The 24745-nt window shown below is 41.9% G+C and overlaps 4 protein-coding genes across 12 annotated transcripts; 1 reads left to right on the forward strand and 3 right to left on the reverse strand.

Annotated features, from left to right (window-relative positions):
- Positions 1 to 4: 4 nt before the first annotated feature.
- Positions 5 to 3786, reverse strand: LOC105566163 (ADP-dependent glucokinase). Its single transcript, XM_012019946.1, has 5 exons — positions 3302 to 3786; positions 2386 to 2673; positions 1881 to 2017; positions 1353 to 1801; positions 5 to 1182 (listed from the first exon to the last, which is right to left on the reverse strand). The coding sequence occupies exons 1-5, from the start codon at positions 3631 to 3633 to the stop codon at positions 940 to 942; spliced, it is 1449 nt and encodes a 482-aa protein (XP_011875336.1). The 5' UTR covers positions 3634 to 3786; the 3' UTR covers positions 5 to 939.
- A 1665-nt stretch (positions 3787 to 5451) lies between these two features.
- On the reverse strand, positions 5452 to 9850 carry LOC105566166 (zinc finger protein 135-like). 2 transcript variants are annotated; one of them, XM_012019952.1, is made up of 4 exons: positions 9561 to 9850; positions 9084 to 9367; positions 8091 to 8747; positions 5452 to 7464 (listed from the first exon to the last, which is right to left on the reverse strand). In XM_012019952.1, the coding sequence occupies exons 1-4, from the start codon at positions 9574 to 9576 to the stop codon at positions 5704 to 5706; spliced, it is 2718 nt and encodes a 905-aa protein (XP_011875342.1). In that variant the 5' UTR covers positions 9577 to 9850; the 3' UTR covers positions 5452 to 5703. The 2 variants fall into 2 exon arrangements, with proteins under 2 accessions (XP_011875342.1, XP_011875341.1); XM_012019951.1 differs by having other exon boundaries at positions 5452 to 7467.
- A 388-nt stretch (positions 9851 to 10238) lies between these two features.
- LOC105566165 (calpain-7-like) lies at positions 10239 to 15325 on the forward strand. 3 transcript variants are annotated; one of them, XR_001009255.1, is made up of 13 exons: positions 10239 to 10442; positions 10506 to 10669; positions 10745 to 10958; positions 11019 to 11338; positions 11713 to 11845; positions 12191 to 12381; positions 12486 to 12713; positions 12824 to 13068; positions 13160 to 13368; positions 13451 to 13659; positions 13748 to 13977; positions 14068 to 14830; positions 15011 to 15325. XR_001009255.1 is itself a non-coding variant. In XM_012019950.1 (13 exons), exons 1-12 carry the CDS (start codon positions 10250 to 10252, stop codon positions 14207 to 14209), a joined length of 2478 nt encoding a protein of 825 aa, XP_011875340.1. In that variant the 5' UTR covers positions 10239 to 10249; the 3' UTR covers positions 14210 to 14232; positions 14761 to 15325. The 3 variants fall into 3 exon arrangements, 2 of the variants coding, with proteins under 2 accessions (XP_011875340.1, XP_011875339.1); XM_012019950.1 differs by having other exon boundaries at positions 14068 to 14232; positions 14761 to 15325; XM_012019949.1 differs by having other exon boundaries at positions 14068 to 15325.
- A 1796-nt stretch (positions 15326 to 17121) lies between these two features.
- On the reverse strand, positions 17122 to 23864 carry LOC105566167 (tyrosine-protein phosphatase non-receptor type 4). 6 transcript variants are annotated; one of them, XM_012019955.1, is made up of 18 exons: positions 23321 to 23864; positions 22839 to 22941; positions 22019 to 22230; positions 21815 to 21943; positions 21388 to 21436; positions 21096 to 21263; positions 20881 to 21001; positions 20713 to 20800; positions 20471 to 20623; positions 20153 to 20385; positions 19900 to 20070; positions 19469 to 19622; positions 19223 to 19390; positions 18964 to 19139; positions 18683 to 18882; positions 18201 to 18544; positions 17799 to 18083; positions 17122 to 17711 (listed from the first exon to the last, which is right to left on the reverse strand). In XM_012019955.1, exons 2-18 carry the CDS (start codon positions 22852 to 22854, stop codon positions 17628 to 17630), a joined length of 2751 nt encoding a protein of 916 aa, XP_011875345.1. In that variant the 5' UTR covers positions 22855 to 22941; positions 23321 to 23864; the 3' UTR covers positions 17122 to 17627. The 6 variants fall into 6 exon arrangements, with proteins under 6 accessions (XP_011875345.1, XP_011875346.1, XP_011875347.1 ...); XM_012019956.1 differs by having other exon boundaries at positions 19469 to 19646; positions 21848 to 21943; positions 23321 to 23863; XM_012019957.1 differs by having other exon boundaries at positions 19469 to 19646; positions 21394 to 21436; positions 21848 to 21943; positions 23321 to 23862.
- Between the last annotated feature and the right edge of the window lie 881 nt (positions 23865 to 24745).

Consider the following 24745-nt stretch of genomic DNA (forward strand, 5'->3'; position numbering starts at 1 on the left):
CATATTGTGTATCAACATTGATATTGTATATCTTTAATATTGCAAATCCATAACTTTCAAGCTTACAATATATATATATATACAATGCACTTTCAAATGTAAAAGAAATGTTCACGTCGATTTTTTGTAAGCACAACAGACTTGAACGTTGGAATGTGAGATCGTGTAACATTGGAGACGTTTATATTACGACATTTCCCGAGATTAAATAATTCTTTTTCTTTCTTTTTAAAAGAGTGACTCTGTCTCTTCGATCTTTCTGTTTCTTTAAGTTTAGTCTTATATACGGTCGATTACTAAAGATAATATCACATTGCCTCTGCTTTTCGAAGTTAAGACGTCATAGCTACGAATCTATTGCTGCAGAATTGTTGAAGCTATCGCTATTGAAATATAGGTCACATGGCACTATTTTTATATATTCAAGTTTTCAGTACTCAGGAAATTTCACGATTTTCGATTTCGTTAACTGTATTCTTGTAAAAATGCTTAATCTATCGCAGCATCGATTAACTTACGTAGTATATTAATATCGGAATGAACTTCTTTCAGTTAAAATTAGTCTACAAATGCGAGAGTAACAATACAATGTTCGCAAACATTGACGTTAGTACCAAATCGCTATCGATAATCGTATATTAGGCAGAACGTCACAATTTGATAAAACGCACTCCGAGTGCATAAAAGAATTAAATTGTGCTTTTATAATAGTTTAACGATGCGCAATCAGTTCTATGTGTCCAGTCTCTATCTTTCTTGAAGTCAAATGGAATGTAAAAAACCAATGTAGAGTTTCACGCGTGCTACAGACGTGATTTAAAGGCCTACTTTAGGATTTCTGTTTCGTCGTCTACGTGTATGCAATGGATGGGATTATAATTCGTAATGCGAACACGGCGGTGTTGGTAAAACGATCCCGTCGTATCGATGCGTGCCCATTTAAATCTGAAGTACGAGGCCTGCGCTGGAAATGTTATCTCCGCCGCCTGCCGTCTGACTAGCCTGCGTGCAAACCAACACGGGAGCGACGCACACCTGAATAGAAATATTTTCCTGCTCCACCTTCAGTACCTCGTCCCAACAAGAGACCGGCTTGTCGATGTTCAACGCTATTCGAGTACCGTCATTGATGGACGTCGAGAAACTATCGTCCATGATCAGCGTCGCCTTCTTCACATCGACCTGCACGAAATCAAATCATTTTTAAATAATCTACACGTAGCGTTTTAATACACAAATCAAATGAGCGCCATATATACGCGATAATCTCCGATGTTCCATTCGAAAGAAAGTTGCGTCTTTGGTAATTTATAATTTATCAAATATTCATCTCGTATATCCGAATGACTCACGTTACTCGACGCGCATACGTGTCTGTGTGCGGTCAGCGACGCCTTGGCCGCGGCAGCCATGGTATTCTTCCAAACGGAATCCTTGACGGTGAATATGGCCTGATAGGCCAGCGTGTGCACGTGGATTCTCGTGAGCTCTCGGGAATTCGCGATCGACTTGCCCCTCAGACGTATGAGTTTGAACAACGTTCTCATCTGATCCAACACCGTTGCGACGCGCGGTGTCGAGTTTGCCACCAGCGAGATGTTACCGTAGTACATAGTGTTGTACAGATTCGCTATCTCCTGCTCGTTCATGCCCAAGCTGTCGGCGAAGGGGACCACCAGGTCGCACAGCTCGAAGAGCAATTTATCCTCGGCGAACGAGGCCATCTCGAAGTGAATTCTGGTGGAGCTCGGACGTTCCACCATCTGCTCCTTCACGTTCACCAGCAGATTCTTGCGTTTGCCTGCGGAATCACGTGAACGTGAAGATATCTCGTTTAACGTGTACAATCACGGACATAATTCGCCGATGAGAAAGACTACCTTCCTGAAATGGATAATTATCCATCATCTGGAGACCGCTGACTACCAACAAGTCGGGATCGTAGGTCCCCAGGACTTTGTCGAAGGCGCTGAACGAGCTAATCATCGGATTGTTCACGTCGTTGTGGACGATATACCTGGAAGAAGGCATAAAAGTGTTGTTCCAGTTCGGTTTGCGTTATTTCCCAGCCGGCACGCGTGTCTAAAAGACATCTTTAAGACGCCTTTAAGATGCCTTCTGGATGTATGGACCTGAGTGACTGTCCTATACCCTCAAGACAATGTTTCATATCCTAAAAATCTCTGTCTTAAAGTAACGCACGATGAAACCAACGGCACACGATACTGTTTTGCCTACTGGACTGCTCGCAAGAGCAAACAAGGATGCAGAATGTTTCCAGACGCAAAGAGCACATTGCAGATTAAGCTCGAGTCTAAAAGATGTCGTTAAAGATATCCTTATGACGTTTCTCGGGCACGCGTGCCGCGTGGGTTTACCCATTACCTGTTTGCCCTCGCGCTGGAATAAGGGCCCCACACCTCGCCGTGCTTATACTCCATGATGAGGTGAATGTCGTCGCGCTTCACCTCGCCGCCTACTATGTTTATCACCTGCGGGAACATCTGGTGCAGGGATCTGGTCATTTTGGCCGCGAGGGTCACGTCGCATCCCTCCCGCGCGAATCGCATCGCCATGACCGCCGCGTTTCCTCCGATCGTCGAGTAGGACGAGGGGAACGAGCGTGCCTTCGACACCAATTCGTCGAATAACGTTCTGTTCGCCATGTAGCGTCTGCGGAGAAGAAATTCCGTTATTCCACGTAGAACGTAACCGCGCAGTTGTAACAGTACCGAGAATCTTTTCTTCGCCGGTAGTTATTCGGGATAAAAACGTAATGGGGGGGGGAAAAAACATTATTCGACGTATCTGGCAGTACCTTACTCCAGGAATCGCACGGCGTTTCGACCGAGAGGTCCGGTCCTTTTCAAGTGAAAAGCGTCTACATTCTATTGAGAGAATTAACACTAGCTCGTCTTGATTAAATACCAAGAGATATCATGGATAAAGGGCCAATAATATTACGAACGGCAATCTTTACAATGATACATAAAAATTTAGGTATAACAAAGTTAAAAATTGCAGTGTCTTCCTAATCTGACTTACATTGGTGTACAATTATGATAACGCATTTGCTGCAAATCTAAGCTTGGGGCGAGGACAAGAACACAAGATAAATAAAGCGTCTACACTCTAATTACGTTACGACCATAAGGCTTTTTTTCTACTGCCGCACTGGCGAACTGGTGCGATAAATATATCTTTCCTCTCATTCTAGCTTACTGCACTAGTTGGGCCAGTGCAGCGACAGAAAACAAGCCCATGGGTCGGACACGCCGACGGGACCCGGGTGGATGCTCACTCGGCCGCGGCTCCATGGCGAAAGTAGTAGGCGAAGCTCTTGAGCAGCTCGAGCTCGGTGTTGATCTCGTCGAAGTGCTCAGGCCGGCCGACCTCGTCCGAGTAGCCGAGCAGGTGCCTCGCGTCGATGAAGACGTCGGTGCACACGCCGTAGCCTACGGCGACCCTCGGCCGCCTGGTGACGACGTGCTTGCTCTCGAGCCTCTCGAGCCCGTGCAGCAGAGCCAGCAGCCGTTTCTGCAGGACGTCGTCGGCGTTGCGGTAGTAGATCGCCGCCAGCACGATCAGCACGGTGAGAAACGTCCCGAATCCTAACCTCCTCTTGTACCCCATACTGCCGTCGTCAGCGCGATCGCGCGAGTACCTAACCTCCGACGTCGCTCCGACCTCTCCTCCTCCTCCCTCCCGGATTCAGCGGCGATCGCGCAAATGCCGTGCAATTGACCGCGAGATCCGCATACGTGTACGTGCGTGTGCGCGTCACGCCGGTGACTGGACTGGACGCTCGAGGATTTCCTGCGATCGACCACGTCACGTCTGGGTGTCGTGTCGCGCGGAAATGTGCTCGGAGCCGATTCCGAGCGGAATCGTTCAATTATTTTCTAGACTTCTATTGCGTCTTCTAGGGGAAGTGGAATAATTCCGATCGGGGTCCACTCCGAGCGTTACCAGGACTGGTACCCTGGACCGCCTGGATGTCTGATATCACGATTGTCAGATTCGTCCAACTTGGCCTCGAAGTTGTACAACATCCCGGAGGAAAAAGAAACCATATCATGTATCGAATAATGTCAGATATGATAAAATTTGATCAGATTATGTCCAAAATTTTAATGCCTCCGTTTACGAGTGTATCAAATCGGATATGGTCAGATAAAACGGTATAAACATCTGACTATGGCCGGTATTCATAGTCAGATCTTATATTCAAGACTGTCTTAACGTTATCTTAAGATACTCCGTAGCCAATGAAATGTTCCATACAGCATCTTGAAAAATATTAAAATGTAATGTTACAATTGTTTTATGTATCAACAGTACATTGAACAGCCAATGTCGACACGAGTTCACAGTAATGACAATGTCCTGTTCGATATATTTTTGGAACATTAAATGAAAATATATCGAAGCCTTGATATTTTTATGTAATTTATTGAGCAATGAGTATATATTATGTGGTAAAATACTATTAAACTAATAATCTTTCTTTTGCACGATTGTCCCTGTCAAGCTAGGACGACGACAAGGTTCACGTCTTGTTTAGAAAAAGACGATTTGTATAATTAACGATTCTCTCACACATTTGTCTGACTACTTTAAGTACATACTGTATATAAAAAAACAGTTAATTTGTATCGTAAAAAAAATTCACTTGTATTAAACTATGCACACTGGTACGCCGATGTTTGGACCAAAGATATTTCCTGTCTGCGCGGGTGTAAAATTTTTCAAAGCTTACACCGGCTCCAAGTCGAACAGCCGACGATCTCCGCACAGAAAAAGAGAAGATGTCTTGCACATTGCGTACTGCGCGATACATCACATATAAAAAGTGCGATAACAATTACGTATAAACGTAATTAAAGCGATATTAAAAATATACATTACAACACAAATATCTCTTGTGATATCTGGATGAAATTGGAAGCAACAAACGAGCGAAAGGGGAAATACTATGTACAACATTCTGCGATTTGTCTGCAGCGATGTTCCTCGTTACTCCAATCGTCCAACTATCTCAGATCTATGTACGAGTTTTTTGTCAGGAACATGTACATCGAACTAGCAATTTGACGGAACTTGAAACGATTATATCTGACAATGTTTCACGCTTGGTATCCCAAACAGCGCAAGAAACACCTCTAGGGCCAAGAAACGTTCCCGAGATTTGCGCAGCAATTTCTCTTAAAATTTACCTTGAAAATCACGTAATCGTGGGTTAACGTGGCATTGTGAAGAACTGCAAAGGCCTGTGTCCACAATGCTAGAACTTGGTCCACGCTCCAGTTCCGAGAAATGTGTAGCCCATCAACTTGCAGCTTTCATGGAATAGTTGCAAGCTGATTGACTACGCCTTAAGAGAGTTTTTTGAAATTTTACTCTATACATTCTATTATAATAAAATGTATGGTACAATTTCAAAAAACTCTCATAAAATTCTTGGAAATGTCATGTTGTTCCACGATTACATGATTTTCAGGACACATTTTAAGAAAAACTCCTCTCCGTTTATTGGCAAATCTACGTTCATTCGGAAAATACAGATTCAACTCTGCATTAAAAGAATCCGGCGCGACAGCGTCTCATTGCTACAGTCAGTGATTCTTTCTATTAGCTCCGGTATTCCGTTTCGGGTGTCTCGGGCGAGATATCAATCGAGTCGAGTAGTCCAAGTAGTTTCTTTCACTCCTTGTTCTTCGTGTGCAGGCGCATGTGCTTCTTCAAGTTGTCGAGTCGGTTGCACCGACGGTCGCAATAATCGCACTTGTAGGGCATGAGGTTGCTGTGCACGACCACGTGGCCGTTGAGGTGGCTGCTCTGTTTGAAGCGCTTGCCGCAGATGGTGCAGCTGTACGGGCGCTCGTTCATGTGCGCGGACGAGATGTGCGTCTGCAGGTTCGTCTTCCGCGCGAATGTCGCCTTGCACACGTCGCACTCGAACGGCCGCACGTTGGCGTGGATCGCGAGGTGCGACTTGAGCACGTTCTTGTGCTTGAAGTTCTTCTCACAGAGGTGACACTGGAACGGCCGTTCGTCGTTGTGGACCTTCTTGTGCACCGACAGATGCGCCAGCTGCTTGAACATCTTGGCGCAGATCTCGCACTGATACGAACGGCCAATCTCGTGCGCGGCGCTGACGTGGCGGCGCAGCGTGTCCGCGAGGGTGTACCGCTTGCCGCAGATCTTGCACTGGAATGGCCGCTCGTTGGTGTGCGTCAGCAGGTGGCCGTTGAGGTTGCGCTTCTCGAGGAAACGCGCGCCGCACACGTCGCACTGATACGGCTTGTCGCCATTGTGCACGTACATGTGCTTCTTCAGCGAGCTGGACAGGCTGAAGCGCTTGGAGCACACGGGGCACTCGAAGGGACGCTCGCCCGTGTGCACCAGCATGTGCGACTTGACGTGGCCGGCCTGCTTGAACCGCTTGTCGCACACCTTGCAGTCGTACTGACGCTCCTGCGTGTGCGTGAATATGTGCCGCTCCAGCACGCTCTTGGTCGTAAACACCTTCTTGCAGCTGTCGCACTCGAACAGACGATAAACGTCACGTATCTTGGACGTCGTCGTCGCCGTCTCGTCCTTGTGCGAGTGCGCGTGTTGTTTCAGCAGCTCCAACGATTCCAGCTTGACGCCGCACACCGCGCATTGGAAGGACCGGTAGTCGTGATGGGTCAGCGCGTGCTGGCTGAGGTGGCCCAATTGTTTGAAGCTCTTGTTGCATAACTGGCACAAGTACGGCCGTTCGTTCGTGTGCGATCGCATGTGTCGCTCCAGCACGCTCGGGAAGTTGAACGTTTGCGTGCAGAACGCGCACTTCAAAGATTGCACCTTCGACACGCGAATCTCCGCGGTCGACTTCCTCCTGCCGGTCTGGGTCCTGGCCTTGCCGAGCCTGCCGGCGAACTCTTTCGTGTCCAGCGACGAGTCGCAATCCTTGCCCGTTGTCTCGGGCTCGGACGTCTCGCGTGTCACGGATCTTCCTTTGCTCGGCACGGCTGTTAACGCGTTGGCGCTGCTCCTCGTGCTTCTACTGACCGGAATCTCTCTCTCTTCGTCAGCCAACTTGTCCTGCCCGTGCGACTGCTTCATGTGCTTCGCGTACACTTTCGGGAAGTTAAACAGTCTGCTGCACAGCTTACAACGGAGAACCTTCTTCGCGTTGTGCGATCTCATGTGGTTCTTCAAATGCCCAATCTTCATGTACCGCTTCTGACAGTACTTGCATCTGAGGGTTCGACCGTCGTCGATCTTCAACTCGTTGCGTCGCGAGTCCTCGTCGATCCTCAACTCGTTGCTCGCGTCCGTATCGTCCGTGGACGTTGAATCCACCGTACTTGCGTTGCTCGCCAGAGGCTCGCTCTTCACGTCGACGTAACTAAAGGCGTTCACGTCGTCGGCTTTCGTAGACGCGTCTCGACTCCGCGCAGTCTCCTTCCTTTCGCACTGCTGAAAGAGAACAGATTCAATCATCGTGTACATTTATCATACGGAGACGTTATACATAATATTTTAATATAAATAAAACTTAATGAATATATTTTTGTTATATAGATTATAATAGAAAATTCTTATAAATAAAACATTATTATACAGGGTTGGGTAAGTTATCTTTTTTTTTAACTAAGTTAAGTTAAAAAGATGCATAGTCGACTAACTTCTGGTTAATTGTTAACCACAAGTTAGCAGACTATCTTTCGTTATATTATTATCTACACAGAGATGACGGAGAATGACTGACTAAATCGTAGGTCGAGAGACCAACTAAAAACAAGTAAAAGTCGAAGGAATAAATAAATAATGATATCCGGAATTAAGTTAGGTCGACAATACGGTCGCAAATAGCGTTAAGATCTTCCGTGTCTTTTTGTAAATTGATTGTATCATTAGTCTTATTTATATAAACCATTTCTGCTATCTCTCCGCTTCTTGTGTTGCTCTCGCGGTGTAAAACATGCGGAGACAACCAATCGAAATCACCAAGAGATGCGCGGTGCTTTTTAACGTAACTTTTATCTTTTCAACTAGACACTACCCAACCCTGATATTATAACATAATGCTGCGTTATTACATCGGTGCTGTTCGATGCGCTCTGCGCGTCTTCCGTCGTCGCAGCCGCATCTCCGCCTTTCTTATCCGACAAACGCTCGAGCCACTCCTCTTCCGTCCCCAGACCCGCCGTGTCCTTTTCCACGCCTTGAAAATTGTCGCACGCGTTTCGCCTGAACAGCACGTCGTACGGTACCCTGCCGTTCTCACAGCGATACGTCGAGTTGTGGGTGATCTGCACGTGGCTGAGCCCCTCGCACCAGGTCCTGGTCGGATTTTTCCTCACCCAGGACTCAAGCGAGCCCTTAAAATCCCTGTAGCTAACTTCACACCTGGACACGTCCCCGTGCAGCACGAACAGACCATGCCACAGCGAGCGTAGCTCGTGCACAACCTGCTCAGCAAATTTACGTCCGTTGCCGCTCTGCAGCACTCGCGGCGACCCTATGATCCCCAGCACGTCTAACAGACTCGCCGCGACCTCCTTGGCCGTGTCGCCACGGAGGGCCTTCAGCACGACGAACTTGGAAAACTGATCTTCGTACACGAAAAGATACTTGCAATTAAGCGTCGGGTCTACCGGCATCTCTATTACATCAACGCGACCCTTGTTGTACAATTTCTCGGAAGCGTCGACCGAAGCTTGGGGCGGCTGATTTAAGGAGTCCGCTTGATCGGCCTGAGTACAAAGAATTGTTATTAAAACGGGGGAAACTCATGGTCAACCCAACTGGCTAGTTACTTTATTAGTTTATTACTTTACTACACAACGTTTCGACCCCATTTTCTTGGGGTCCTTTTCAAGTGGTACTAAGTCAGTCATCGTCGTCGAGTAAGTCGGAGTCGAATTATAAAGTACGTGTGAGCACTGTGGTTGCCGGGCTCGAACTTCAATTAAAATTTCAATTAAATTCTCAATTATGATCCCTTGATCTAGAGACATAGACGCAAGGTGCGCTGAATTACTTCCGGGGAAAGTATCTGCAACTATATCTTTAAAAAAAAAAGAACCCACCGGGTCGCTGCCCCGTCGCTTGATCTCCCTGTCGCTCTCTCTGGGCGAGACCTGCAGCTGCGCGCTCAGGCTGCTCTGATAAAACTCCGCCTCCTCCTTTATGATGATGAAGTCCTGGCCTCTGTCCGCCGGCAGCAGGTGATCCAGGGAACCGTGCATGTACGCGTTCTGCGGCATCCACTCGACGCTCATCGGCATTTCTTTATTCATATTATCTCTGCCATGTGTCGCGTCTAACGCCGTTTCTCCGTACGCGCGGCTCCGCCGGCTCCGCCTACCATTCCCTGTAACAGATTAACACGATTTTACTCCAAGGTTACTCAAGCAGCTCGGTTAAAGAGATCGGCGGTCTCCTCGGCGAGGTCTCCTCCGCGTCGCGAGAGGCAGACCGAGTCGAGCGGAGTCGGTGCCGATTTCGCGCCACGATCGTCCTCGTTGCGACTTGCGGGGACTAAATTCGCGAAAAGCTCTCGTTACCTCGCGCGTCATTCATCAAAGCTTTCCTGCGTGTCGAAAATCAAGCCGGTATAATGGAATTGTCTCTCGGCCGAGTAATTAACCTGCAACGCGGGCAGGTTCAGCGAGCGCGTCGATCCCCAGGCGCTCGCTCGAGGGAGAAATCAGTCGGTTGCGATCAGGAATAGGAAACGTCCCACGTCCTCTCTCGCATCTTCCCGCTTCGCCTCGGTAAATCACAATAAGTCCAATTCCGCTCGTAACTGAGATACGTCAACCGCTCGCGTTCCTCGGCAACGCCACGGCCACGTAGCGTCAAGGCAGATTTTCATGGCACTCCGCGAAGGTTGGAGGTTGGCGGGACAGTCGACGGGGGAGGGGGGTGGGAGGACGGGGAAAATTTCGGCGTTTCCGAAAATCTGGGATTTATTGCGTCCGCGTATTTACAAGAGGCACGAAGGACTCGTCGCGGTATACAGAGATATTCAGGGTACGACGCATGCTCCGAGTACGTCAACAAGCGATGCACTTGCGATAACGAACCTCGTAACGCGGTAAGTTACCTCATCTCGCCTTATCTCGCCTCTCGTAGCCTTCGTCGTGCACGAGCGAACACGAATTTTGAGCGTGGCGTCTTGGGGTCTCGGTCGCGGAGCGCGAGTTCACCGCCGGACGAGCCTGGATCCTCGGGTCGTTTCTCGCACGGCGAAATGACGCAGCACCTGGACGACGCGCGACTCGCCGCACGTAGAGCGGTGCAATTCGACAGCAATGGTCGCTACGAGCAGGCCCTGTATTATTACGACGTCGCGATCAGGCTTCTGAGCGGCGCGCGGTCGGACGGCGCGTACGAGGACAAGCTCGCGGAGTATCGCGAGAGGATCTCGTCGATACGACGTCTCGGTAAGCGTGGTTTTCTGTATGCGCCCCCGACAGAGAATCTGACGGCCCCTGGCAATCTTTCAGTGCGCGAGGAGGAGCAAAACAATCACAAGCCCGAGCCCCTGCACCAGTCCGAGTTACAGAGATGCAAGTTCCTCATGAATCAGGCGCTGGACGCGGACGAAGCGGGCCTGAAGGACATCGCGGTGAAGCTGTACACCGACGCCGCCGCGCTTGGCCTTGGTACAGTAAGTAGGATTCCTCCTGTTCACAACGTACCTTTGAAACTTACCTTTATCTAACTTGCTCATGACGTGTTGCAGAAAACCGCCGACGCAGAAGTGAAGGCGAAACTGACGAATCTTGTTAGAGTCGCCGTCGAGCGGGCGGAGACTTTGAAAGGGATCAAAACTACCGAGGACACCGGTGTCATGAAATGCCTTGCTAAACTGCCGTCCGTACCAGAAAGCGGCTTCCCAGACACTGAACAGGCAGTACAGTCGGAGCAGCCAGTAAATGCATCATCGACCGCTCCAGGTAGTAAGATATAGTTTGTAGACGAAGGCGACGAAACGCTGTAACGCGTTTAACTTTCAGCGAGAGATGCCAGAGCCTCGCTACATCGGGGAAGCAGTGGGCATCTCAAAGTGACTGGTAGCAGCAATTATACCGAGGAAGAGAAGAAAGTACTGCTCTACGGCTCTCACATAAACGATAACGACTTCGTGCCGTTTATGAGTATCGATCTTGCTGAGAAGTTCCAATACGCCTTTCCATTTACCGACAAAGACGGACTGTTAGAGCTGGCGCCGAAGCAAAAGCCCGATTTCGCCGGGTGGCGCCGGCCGGAAGAGTTATATTCCGACCCCAAAATGCTCGTGGGCCATCACGTTGACTACTTCAGCATAAAACAGACTGTTAGTAAAACGTACTAATACAAAAGATATTGAAATCTACTCTTATTAGCTTAACAAGTAAAATTTATAAGGCTCTGACGTAAAATCACAAATACGAAGTAATACAGGATATAAGAGCCAAGGCGGGATGTTAGTGTCTAAAAGTTTACCTCAGCCAGGATATGAACCTGGATCTCGCTCTCACCAATTCGATCACCGAGGCATATATTTAAAAATTATCGCAATAAATTTAAAAATTAAAATCATTTAGACACTAACATCTTGGCTCTTATATCCTTTATTACTTCGTATTTCTTATTAGCTCGTTAGACTTGATGTAGCGACGAAACTATAGTACGCTTGAGTAATATCTTGTTGATGCTCTTGTATTTCAGGTAGTTTCCGATTGTTCGTTTGTTGCTTCCCTGGCTGTGAGTGCTCAATATGAGAAAAAGTTTGGACGGAGACTCATAACGTCCATTATTTATCCCAAAAATAAGTACAAGGAGCCCATATACAATCCATTTGGTAATTATTTACTTCAAGCGGCTATGTTACACAAGTATTGTTGATTATGTATACGTTCTGTGTAATACACTTGTTTATACGTTAAGCTACATGGAAGAAGTACACTTTGTACGAGCACTTTATTCCGATATTCGTACTTTTATTCGTGGCTGGTTTTCTTACACAGATACAATTTTAAACATATTTACACTTGATAAACATATCTACGCTTTCCTTACATTGAAATTATTGAAAAGGTACATTTAAAGAGCACAATCATTCTTCACACGAGAATTTATCTTGCATAAAATATGCGTATATTTTAATATTTATTATATATTAGAAATGATGAACATATAATGTCAGGAAAATACATGGTGAAACTACACATCAATGGCATTCCACGTAAAGTAATAATAGATGACCTTCTGCCTGTAAGCCGATACAACCAATTACTCTGTTCCTACTCTAGCAATCGTGGGGAGCTATGGATTTCTTTACTCGAGAAGGCTTATATGAAAGTAATGGGTGGTTATGATTTTCCTGGATCAAACAGCGTAAGTTCGTGTCTTCCCCGCAATATTAAATTACTAATCGCATATAATTTATCCCATTATTTAAAAAAAAGAAATCTTTTCAACATATATATTGGTCTTTGCAGAATATTGATTTACATGCCTTAACCGGCTGGATACCTGAGAGATGGGCGATAAGACCGAATGAGGTAGATTTCAATAAGGATAATTTATTTGATTTATTACTATTTCGACTTCATAAGGGAGACGTGCTAGTCACTGTAGCCACAGGAGAGTTATCGGATTTGGACGCGGATCGTACTGGCCTTGTACCGAGTCATGCATATGCTGTTCTAGATGTGAGGAAGATTAATGTAAGGGAAGCAAAAGAATTACTTTCACTTAATCTTTTAAATGTTCTAACAGTAGTACAAATGTAAGCAAGACTTTCTAAAATATTTAACTTATATTAATGTACACGTAGGGAGAAAGATTACTACAATTGAAAAATCCATGGTCTCACTTGCGATGGAGAGGCAATTATTCCGAACTTGATGCAAGTCACTGGACTCAGGATTTGAAGGAGACATTGAATTATGATCCAGAATCTGCCTCTGAATTTGATAATGGCGTTTTTTGGATCGATTATGACAGCATATGTCGGTTCTTCGACGTATTTTATTTGAACTGGAATCCAGGACTATTTCATTATACTTATTGCATACATCAGTATGTAACTCTTATTACATTTGTGTTATGTCACCGTCCTTTCTTTTCATGTACTATAGCAGAGGTTTAAAGTAATTTCATATTGTTACAGAATGTGGAAAGCTGGCATTGGACCTGTGAAAGATGCGTACAACATTGGTGACAATCCACAATTCTCGTTAGAGGTACAGAGTAAAGGGTCCGGCGCTATTTGGATACTTCTTACAAGGCATATTACGGACATAGCAGATTTTCGACAAAATCAAGAATATATTACAGTTTTAATCTATCGTAACGATGGAAAAAGGGTATATTATCCGCGTAAGTGCACAATACATTTTTTTATCCAACTTTGTATTCGTCTTCAATTAATGATAAACGTATCACGAAAAAAAAACTTTAGATGATCCACCACCGTACATCGATGGTGTGAGAATAAATAGTCCACATTACTTGTGCAAGATCAAACTCAATGATCAAAGTGATGCAAAATATACTTTGGTTATATCTCAATATGAGAAAACAAATACTATCTATTACACGCTCCGTGCATATGGAACATGTCCGTTTGTACTGCGGAAAATACCTCAGCTTTATAAATACGAAAAAGAGGTACACTATTTATACAAATACTTATTTACATTTTTTCCAACGTATTTTTTCGTCCTAATTAATTTGTTCCATTAACGCTCTTTTACAGGTTACAGGTCAATGGAAAAATGTCACAGCAGGAGGATGCGGCAATCATCCTACTTATGTGAACAATCCGCGATATCAAGTAGTGCTCGAAAGCGCTAATAACAATAATTACTTATTAATTATTTTGAAAGGACCTAAACAGTATCAAATAGGCTTCGACATTAACACCGTTGTAATGAATGATGCAAATGCAGAAACCGCGTTTAAAACAAAAAGTTCTGGACCATTTAGGTTTGTACTTTATCTGAATTGTTTCACTCACAAATTACATTCTCTTTACGTATTTTTGTATTAGTCATTTATCTTTGTTTCTGTTTACAGATCCGGATTTGTGTACTTGGAACTGGAAGATGTACCCGCAGGGACATACCATATTGTTCCCGCAACGTATGTACCTGGTCAGGAGGGGCCATTCTTTTTAATCTGTAAATCTTCTTGTAATTTGCAGCTACAACTTCTTTAACAAATTAAATAAATTGTTGAACTGTAAGTACAGATATCAGGCTGCTTATATTCATCTATAGTTGTACATATGCCAGTTTATCAGCGTTGATTTCATTTAGAACATCTTTTTAAATCAATCTTTGATAAAAGTTTAATTAATCGTTAGTTATTTTTACCGTAACTATTGTCCAATTCAAATTTTTTCCTAAAATCCGGATCTTTCACTGAAATGTTTCTTAAATTAGTTAGCAATCACTGACAAAAATACAGCATTATCTATTTTAATATGTACATAACTATTTATAGAAAAAAATACCTGCACAGTTGAAAAAGTCATTTGTAATCTATAAATAATTATAAAAATAAATTCGGGAAAGAGTAATTTACAGACGACTACCTCATAATAGATTTATTTTATATTCCAAAAATATATATGAACGAGACTAGACATTCATTAAATTTTGTTACCATAAAAAATTGTCAGACTTATTATATTTACGGTTGTTTATGTTACTAATATTTTAAAGAAAAATTTGACAACACAAGCAACACATAAATCAAATGTTTTAGTTCGTACTTATGATTGCGTTTGGGGAGAATATGTACAAGGCACTACAGTCTAAAATTTTGACCGATTGTGGTATGTAAACGTATCTAAAATAAATTGACAAAGTATTTTTATTACTTGTTCCTATGTATAATCGACATGCACAATATATCGAATAAATTTTGGAAAAATATTTTAGTGTAATATGCTATACATTGCAAAGACATTGATGTAATAACATATATTTAATTAAAAATATTTTCATTTGCATAGAGACAAAAATATTTGGAGAACTGCATATCGTGTTTACACAGACAATTATACAATTACCTTAAGTTAAATAATAAGTGGACTTGTGACACATAAACTCTTAATGTACATCTCTGTAAATAGTAAATCCATTACATTGCTCTTATCATCTTTACTGTATGTATTGGAAATTCTTTCTCCACACATGCGCACCCTTTGCACCTTTTTATGGCATCTTTTATTTTAATATATTAATAAATTTAATTAGTTTATATTGTGTGTGTGATTTTTACATGTACAAAATATTAATTTTTGTATACAATATACATATAATAAACATAGATAGTGAAAATATTGCAGAATAAATCGTAAAACAAACAGGGAAAGGTAATCCACACACATATACATATACGATAATTTTGTTTTCTAATATGTACAGACTTTATGATATATATTAGTGGTGTTTCTTCATTTTTTTCTTTTTATATCAAAATGATTCTCAGCAATTTTAGTTTGTTTTGCCGAATTAGATTTACCATATATCGAGTATATTGACATAAAGATAGACATCTTTTCACTTCGTCATTCTTTCATGCACTGTAAAAAGAATATAAGTCAATCTTACAATTAGCTGATGAGAAGTTTTGCAAAAGAGAAAGACAAGTTGAATGAAGTGGAAAGGAAAAACTATATCTGTTCATACAATTTTAAGACAGATAACTTCCATCCTTTTGACCACGCATGAAAGATTATAGATTATTGTTCTAATAATGTTTATTATAATACGAGTTTCTATTAATACAAAAATAGATTATAAAAATGCTGGTGTTAATACATACATCAATAATGAGGTATTATATATTATTAAAGAATTCAGTAAATATACTGAAGAGTTCGTGAGATTCGTGAAATTAACTGGAAGATTGAAAGCTTCATACAAAGAGATATGTTAGTATATTCGTTTCCTGTGTAAAAAATAAATAATATATGAAGTCGCATAAATATCTATGAGATAATACGGTGTCCCACATTTATAATAAACATTTAATAATAAGAAAAAAAAGTATAATTCAGTAATTTTAATAGTACATATCTAGAGAAACCAGTTACGTATATTTTGATTAATATGCATATTTTTCGAAGAATGTAAAATGTTTAGTTAAAAGTGACACTTTTTAAGTATTTAAATTGTTCGACTGTTCGATATCATATAATACAAAAGAAGCTGAAATAACTTTTTGATTCATTTCAAATACAACCATGTTCTTTATGTATATAAGATAGCTATAGTTTGCCTCCAAGCTGCCAATATTGAAGATTGTACTTCGCCCTGTGCCTTTAAATAACTTCTGTATGATTATTTTTTCATGTAGGATGGACAAAGTTTCGCAATTACAAAAATCGTAAAGTTTTTATCGCGTCAATTGTTAACGATAACTTCTTTGATTTTGGAGTCGATTAATACTATAAATTTGTTACAAAAAACATCGGTTGTTGCATCCTTTCGTTTTCGTTATCTTCATAGTTATGTCTATTATTGAACTTTTCTTACAGAAAAATTACCCCTCCAAATTCATTCAAGTCTATTGACAATTGACGTGACAGCTAAATACCTAGTATATTAAATTTATTTAATTTATATATTCCTGTTTACATCGCGTGCAATATTTCTTTTATTCATATCATTGTATCTAAACTTTTTATTTATTATTTTCATAATTGTACTTCAAATTTGTAAATATATTGATTTATGCATTAATATTATTTTTCTTTTTGTTGATTTCATGTTTTAAATATATCTAATAAAGAAAATTAGACAGTTTTCAATAAATGATAAACGTGCATATTAAATTTTCGCACAAAAGGAGATTAATTTTAAATCACCTAAATAAGTAAAGTAATGTAAATATTTATGCAGATATTTGCATTATGTAATATACATATACTAGCAGTTTTTGTTAATTAATAGCAACTTTCACTTAATATACTGAAATTTAATTAATATAAATAAATTTAAAATATTTCTATAAGATACAATATCCAAAAGGACAGAATATAAGGCGATATATGTATATATGTATATATATATATATATTAATTTTTTAATTACGTTCCATTTTGATCTACGATTAAATTTTTGTAGATGTATATCTTACAATTTTTGTTATGTGTATATAATTAAATCTATTTTTATATTACAAATTTAGTAGTAATATATCATAGTACATATCATTCTTTTGAGGCTTTCTAAATAGTCGCATCTCATAGAAATATTTTAAATTATTATAAAGCATTAATACTCGCGACAAAAAATATGATCACATTTCGTGCAAAACAATGTTTTGCATAAAGAGATGAAATAAATCACTAAAATACTAAATAGATCTTATGTGCAGAATAAAATTAAAAGGAAATAAAAATTTTACAATAGTAAATGAGAATTGGACATTACTCAGTTATGTATAAATGAGATATATGCGCAGTGAACATCTGCTCCTTTTTTACTAGGATATGCTATATTAAATATATATTATACGTTATTGTCAAAGTATAAAACTACTTTCTAATGGCATGATGCTTGATGCATGTGAGAGAAGAAATGGTATAATTACAAAATGCTGCCCATCTTGAATTTTTATTTTCATCTACTAAACTCTGGAAGTGGCTTAGCTATCCCTTCGCTATAGGCTTTATGAACTGCTTCACACACAAATCTATATTGACTCTGAAAAGAATATCATATTCAAATAAACAGAGCAATATTTTATGTTATCTAATTATATGTATAGTAGTCAGAATAAATAAAACTTACAGCATTCTGTATCATCATTGCTCTCTGATCTCTCATAGAGCGTACAATATCTAATGGATACACTGGTTGATTAGCTTCAATTAAACACAGTGCAGTTTCCATTAAAACTAATACACCGGTTCGTCCTATTCCAGCAGAGCAATGCACAACCGCAGGTTCGACTATTCCAGTACGAGCTGCTCGAACGCGTTCTGTAAACGTAGTAAATTGTCGCCAATCACTGGGCACTCCGTGATCGGGCCAGCTGCAATACTGCATATGCGTTATATCCCTTTCCTCTCCAGTCTGCAAAGATGCACATAGTACGTGAAAATACGCACATTATTATATTATCAGGTATTATATCTCATACGTGTGTACTAAGGAATACAAGAAATTTTAATAGTACAAAGCTTCACTCACATTAACATCGCGAAGTATGAATTCTCTAAAAATAAATGTATCCTCGGCATTTTCTGCAGTCGATGTAAGTGTGAGATTCCTTAACGTGAGAGTCTCGTTATACGCCGGCCAGTATTGGTGACACTTTGCGCGACCACGTTCAACTAGAGTTGTGAGCATAACGACAAGTGTACTACCCGCTTCTAAGACCATTTGCCAAAAGTCGGCAACGGTGGAAGACAAGGGACCCTGCGTGGCAATATACCTATTAATAATGCCTGAACCTGGTATTTCCATGTTCACATAATTGGCATTGATGTAATCTCCATTCGCAGATCCCATCAAGATTACTCGAGTAACGTCGTCTATAAAAAAAAAATACATACATTTTATACAATCATTATTTCAATAGTTGCTCCATCAAAAAGATGGATAAGTCTCTTTAATAATTTATCGATATATAATAATTAATTCATTACGTTATAGAGGAAACTGTAACTTACACGGCGAAATATCCCGATAGCGATTTTTTGATTGATTTTCTGGTTTTTTTGATTCGAGTGACACAAGTTCCGGATTTTTTCTATATAGCTGCTCATACTGCGCGATAAGAGCGCCGCTTGCTAAACCGTCCGCGAGCAGTAACATAGATTGGGCCAGCGCGTCAGATCCAATAGCTGCATGAGGTGCATCAGGTACATACCTTGCAATTTGTCATAACAAATTAGATTCAGCTAAGTTCGATACATACAGAAAAACATAACTATAATTCGAAGTTGTATACCTATAAGGCGGTTCCTCTTCGGATGTCTCGTCAGTACCAGCCAATGCATTATACAGGGCGTTAGGTCTGACGGTTAAAGTAAGTTCACCAGACCCACGATCGCGTGACTGCCGTATTAAATTTACCACGCGCTCGTGCAGCAAACCACTCACGTCGATTCCGTTGATGTAAACAACCTGCATAAAGAAATACTGCGTTTTACGATACGCAAGAAAGAAATATCAGACTATCGATGCGGATGTATAAAATGATTAGGTACTTGATCTCCTTCATTCAATTTTGGGTAACAGCGATCAGCGGGCGTGTTTGGTGCTACTCGTGATACCAAGATTGGCATATCCAAATCTAATCCACCTTTTACATTAAAACCAAAACGACCTTGTTCGTCTGGCGTCAGAGATATGGTTACTAAACCGTCTTCTAATATCTGAAACAATGAAAAATATATTTATCGAGTATCTTTACTTGATTCGTTAATTATTACATGTGTTTTCGATAGACATACTTGTGGGGCCGGTGAACTGGTAGGTTCGCTATAGTCCGGCAAATCGTAAATATTTCTTTCAGCAGTTGTATCATCGTCTGCATAACTGAATACTCGAGATCCTAACGCTGGAGAAAACGCTCCACCTTGCGTGTAGCTTCCTGTTATTTCTTCCCTCAAAGATAAAAAACCACCTTCACTATAAGAGGAGATAAATGAAACTAAAGATGCTAAATAAAAATAAATGTCAACTACATGTTATTTTTACTGCTAACATAATTTGTTTTATAAATTATACAAATTATAATGTAAAAACTTATATTGTACATTTCAGAACATAATCTCTTTCATCTAAATTTCGTAAATAAAATTGTAATCCTCTGTTTGTTGATCATTTATGCGCAGTTCAGAGCAGAGTAAACTATACTACGTTATTATTGTATGTAACTAACTCGTCACTTGGATTTCCTTCACCCCATGCTTGACGAGGTTCACGAGCACCAAGGGATTGAACCTTATTGTCGTAAGATCGTGGAGGTCTTCCAGGAGGTATTGTCAGTTTTCCCTTGTCCTCGGTAACAGGCGCCGTTGCAATAGTATGAGCAAGTTTCTTACTGGGTGATCTAGATGTTAAAAACTTGATAAGAAAAGTATCTACAAAATATAGATTTAACATTGGATTATTGCAAATTTTATTATAGCTACCGTATAAATGTCCTTTCCACGCGTGCTCTGTGCTTTCCATCCTCAACCGTTTGAAATTCCGTACGTCCTGAATACGTAAATCTACTACTTAGAGTAAGGGGAAACCGTTTCGGTCGCATTTTCGGACTGTGAAGTCTAAAGAAGGTATGATGCTCAACACAAGCTTTCCACAAATTTTTGGAACTGCGATAGGTTTGCATGTTAAAGCCCAGTAACGTGTCGTAGTTTTCGGACTGCAACATAAATTAGTTAATTCGCAAAAGTAATGAGAAACAACATCCGCCCGTGTTAAACTAATTAATGAATAGTGACACTCACTTGTTCTCGTCGGAGCTGTATAAAAAACTGTTTTCTTTTAAAAGAGATTTTAACTATTTTTGACCATGAAAATACATTGATTTTTATGCCATTCTGAAATACAACAAGACCAATCGATGTAACGCCTAGCTGTATTTCTTTGTTCGTTGAATCCTGAAAAACAAGTAAGACATCTATATATCTCTATTTCTACAATTGTTTTACTTTACAAAAACACTTCTCAATAGGATATAGTTACGTACCCTCGCTTTATGTAATTCCACCCCATACATGTCTAAACGCTTGGCATGATCTAAGAAATTGAACTCTGCATCAGCTGGCAATTGTCCTCTGCGGATAAAAAACGAATACACATAATGTTAAAGCAAATTACAAGATTTACAAGACGCCGGGTATAAAGGTATACAAACTTGTGCAGTTTATGCAGCTCCGATATCTTCTTTTCCATCTCTTCTGTTTGACCAGGTATCAATTGCAATTGCGAAAGATAGCCCGGGCCATGCTCCTCTGGATGATAATCTCCTAATTCGGCTGCACATGTAGCGAATAAAAGGATTTAGTATAACTCATTGCAATGATCTGAATTCTCATATCAAAATTATTGTATCAACTTTAATACACTTACACTGAACTGTGTAACTAGCAATTAAACAAGCGGTACTAGGTGGCAGCTGAAGTTTTCCTTGAAGGATATCTCTACGTATTTGTAAATAAAATTGGTATCTGGTGTATTCCTCCTGCAGTTTACTAGGGTCGGATACGTAAAATTTTACTTTGAAAAAGAAATGTCCGCCTGAAACAAACGTATACACATTGTACTTGCAGCCGTGTAATACACGAGAAGGCAGTCGGCTAGGAAATATACATTTAGCTTTCATATAATTACGGATGTTTTGTTAAGGAAATTGGATCTTTACCCTTACTTCTAATCTGCTTTTTCACAGGCTTGGAGGGATCCAGCCATCTCTGAAAACATTCACGTTGAAGATTAATAATTCGGCAAATCGAACGGCTTTTAACTACGTTATATTCAGTGATGAAAATTTATAGAGGAAAGTCCCCTGTTATGAGACAGAAGTCCAACACGAGATAGTGGGTTTTCAAATTCAATCGTAATCTTTTCTCGCGACGATTACACGGTCCCTAGCAGACTTCACTCAGAGGACACTAAGTTCACGGTAAAACCAGATGACGCCTATTACTTTGGCAGAATTCCACTGTCTCATACTAGGAGTCTGTATGTCATAATAGGGAGACTTTATATCGAATAACATTGAGGAAGGAAATGCTTGTCACGTGTAATCAAAGATAAACAATTCTACGCAATTTGTTCAGATACGTCACCATCATATCGGACGTAGGAATAGTTGTACTAACTCCATTTTCAGCGTATTGTAAACCAAAGTAATCCTTTTCGATAAGTTCCAAATGTTGAAACACCAGGTCCAATAGAACTTGTCCTTTTGCTCGTTTCTGCAATGCATTTGCATGTTTCATTTCGCTTGAACGTACTCGGTCGGATCTGCTGAGAGAACGTCACGGACTTACGTCTAATTGAAATGTATGCTGCGTATCGTCTAGGAAAGTAACGGTGGCCGATAAGGATTTTAGTCTGCGATTCCTCGCTAACTCGGCACCACGAACGTGGTAGCTCCCGCTGGAGCCACTCAACGCTCTGCGCGACACACTCTCGATCATCTCAAATATGTGAAGGCGTGTCAACCACCTTCTCGACACCACCTCTCTGCTATGCTGACCACCTGCGTTGAGAATTCAACAGATTGCACGTTATCGGTATTTTCGTAAAAGCCCCTAGCACACGTTTATTCAATGGCAATCATCCAATTACTGCTCACAATTAACATGAAGCCTCAAGGTCCTTCCGTTTTACAAAATTTAATGCAATCTAGTCACACTTCTAGGCAGAGAGGACGAGGATTAATGTCAAAATCACTATATCCAAAAGTGATACAAACATTCGATCGTACGACCAAGAGTTACAGATTAGTACAATTAATAAGTTGACGCGTACGAAATGTGTCAGATTTGACAAACATTTAAAACGTTATGTTTCTTTTTAAAAAAAGAGAAAACTTATATACACAAAATACGCTTTAAGCGAGACCAAATGTTTTCGGGGCGAGCCTTGGTAAGCAGAAGCTATTAAGCGCAACTATATTGATAGAACATTGAACGCATATTTAATTCACACGCTTCGCTCTTCCGTCCTGTCTACTATTTTTAAAGGCTACGTATGCGCCAATTGGGAGTGCGGGACACGGTACAGCCGACAGGAAGGTCTCCTTGCAAAAACGACCTCGTGTTAATCAGCACCTCAAATCACAAGTAGATACGGAAGTGTAATTACTTTCCAGGTGTGTCATTAAAACCGAGTTTACCGAGCTTTCGGGTCAACAATCCAGCGTGAGTTACATAATCAAATTGCCAGAACAATGTGGAACGGGAATATTCTGAAAATAATTGATACACAAAAGAGCGAGAGAAAGAGAGAGAGAGAGAAAAAGAGAGACACACAGAGAGAGAAAGAGAGCAGAACTGGTGGTTCTGCAATTTTTCCCAGGGCTGGGCTTTAACATTGACAGATACATTTGCACAAGGCGGATATAACGTACTGTAGCTCCGAGGAAGCGTACGAACGCGAGATTATTTCAACAACGGTGCGCAAACAATGATATCGCGGGAACGTTGTTGTCGTCGTCGTCGTCGTCGTGCGGAGGATCGCGTCGCGCGCGAGGAAACGGCGAGACTCGCGCGCGGTCGCGGCGGGACGCTCCGCGGACAATTAAACTCGAGATTCGGCGAGAGCCGAGCCCGACCAAATATACTCACGTTCATGATACGTGCGGCACGTTCGGCTCGCGATCGCCGTGAGGCCCTGCTGCACGCGGGACACGATAAATTGTTCCAAGCGTACATACGAGCCCGGGAGCCTCGCTCCCCTCAGAACGGCATTGGACTCTCGGGCGAGACGAGCGGGACAGGCACCTTCTCATTATCGTCGTGCGGCGTGGACGTGCGGCATGACTTTTCGGTGCGCGGCTGCTGCGGCGGCGGCGGCGGCGGCGGAGCCAAACGGGCTTAGCTATCGGCGGCGCGTTTCTCTGTGCGTTGCACACCACCCGCGCGCGCGCGCGCGCGAGCGAGCGAGCGAGCGAGCGCACACACACACACGCACCCAGTATACGCGAAATCGCACCTCGCCGCGCGACGCCCGCCCCGCGCCGACGAATTTCTAATCCGGCACTTTCCACGGCCCCGCTACGATCATTCCTGCCAACGTATAAGGGAATGACAACGTCGCGGGTCGGATCTACGGTGGATCTCGCGCGGCTCCGCGCGCGCCGCGACGTTCGATCAATCGCGGACGAAAGGCATCCCGCGATTCCGCGGCCGGGGCTAGCGGGAATATACGTGCGCATAATCTATTCAGGTGCAGCTTACGTATATATGGGTACAATATACATATATATTTATATTCATATATATGTATATAGTGTGCGTATATATTATACATATACACATACATATATATATGCGCATGGAATGAAAGCAAAATAGTACACATGAAACGGCCGCGTTTTGCGAGCGTCGTTGTGGAACGATGGCCCTAATTGGCCCGTGACATCCCGATTACGCGAGGGATTTTGACGTCTAGTAGAAAGCGCGGCTGTATGACAGATTTGAAGTGACGTGCGTGCGCGTGTGCATGTATGTATGTATGTACGTAGTGCACGCACGATCGCATATGTTTGCGTAGCAGAAGGAGATCAAGCGTACATATAGCAAAAATACTAGTTCAAGGGTACACAAAAGCAGTTCCGTAAAGGCCCGTGTCCACGATGCTAGAACCATAGTATACCTAGTATGCCCACTCGGTCATTTGTTTCGTTCGGCGCCGATCCTTTCTGCGCATGCGCTATTAAGCGCGGAGCACACACTTTTGCATAAGTGCCACAAGCATATGCGTAACGAATTTGATTGGTCTATGAGCAAATGCACAAGGAAATGGACCAATAAAATTCATTATGCATATGTTTATGCACTTATGCAAAAGTGTGTGCTCCCCGCTTAACCAATCACTGAACTGTATTAAGCCTCGTCTACATAGAAGTCGTAAAGTCGTAGTCGTAAAGTCGTAGTCGTAAAGTCGTAGTCGTAAAGTCGCAGTCGTAAAGTCGTAGCCGTAAAGTCGTAATCGTAAAGTCGTAGTCGCAAAGTCGTGGTCGTAAAGTCGTAGTCGTAAAGTCGTAGTCG

The sequence above is a fragment of the Vollenhovia emeryi genome, unplaced genomic scaffold (genome assembly GCF_000949405.1).
Source record: "Vollenhovia emeryi isolate VEMERY1.0 unplaced genomic scaffold, V.emery_V1.0 DF939146.1, whole genome shotgun sequence".
Taxonomy (NCBI): domain Eukaryota; kingdom Metazoa; phylum Arthropoda; class Insecta; order Hymenoptera; family Formicidae; genus Vollenhovia; species Vollenhovia emeryi.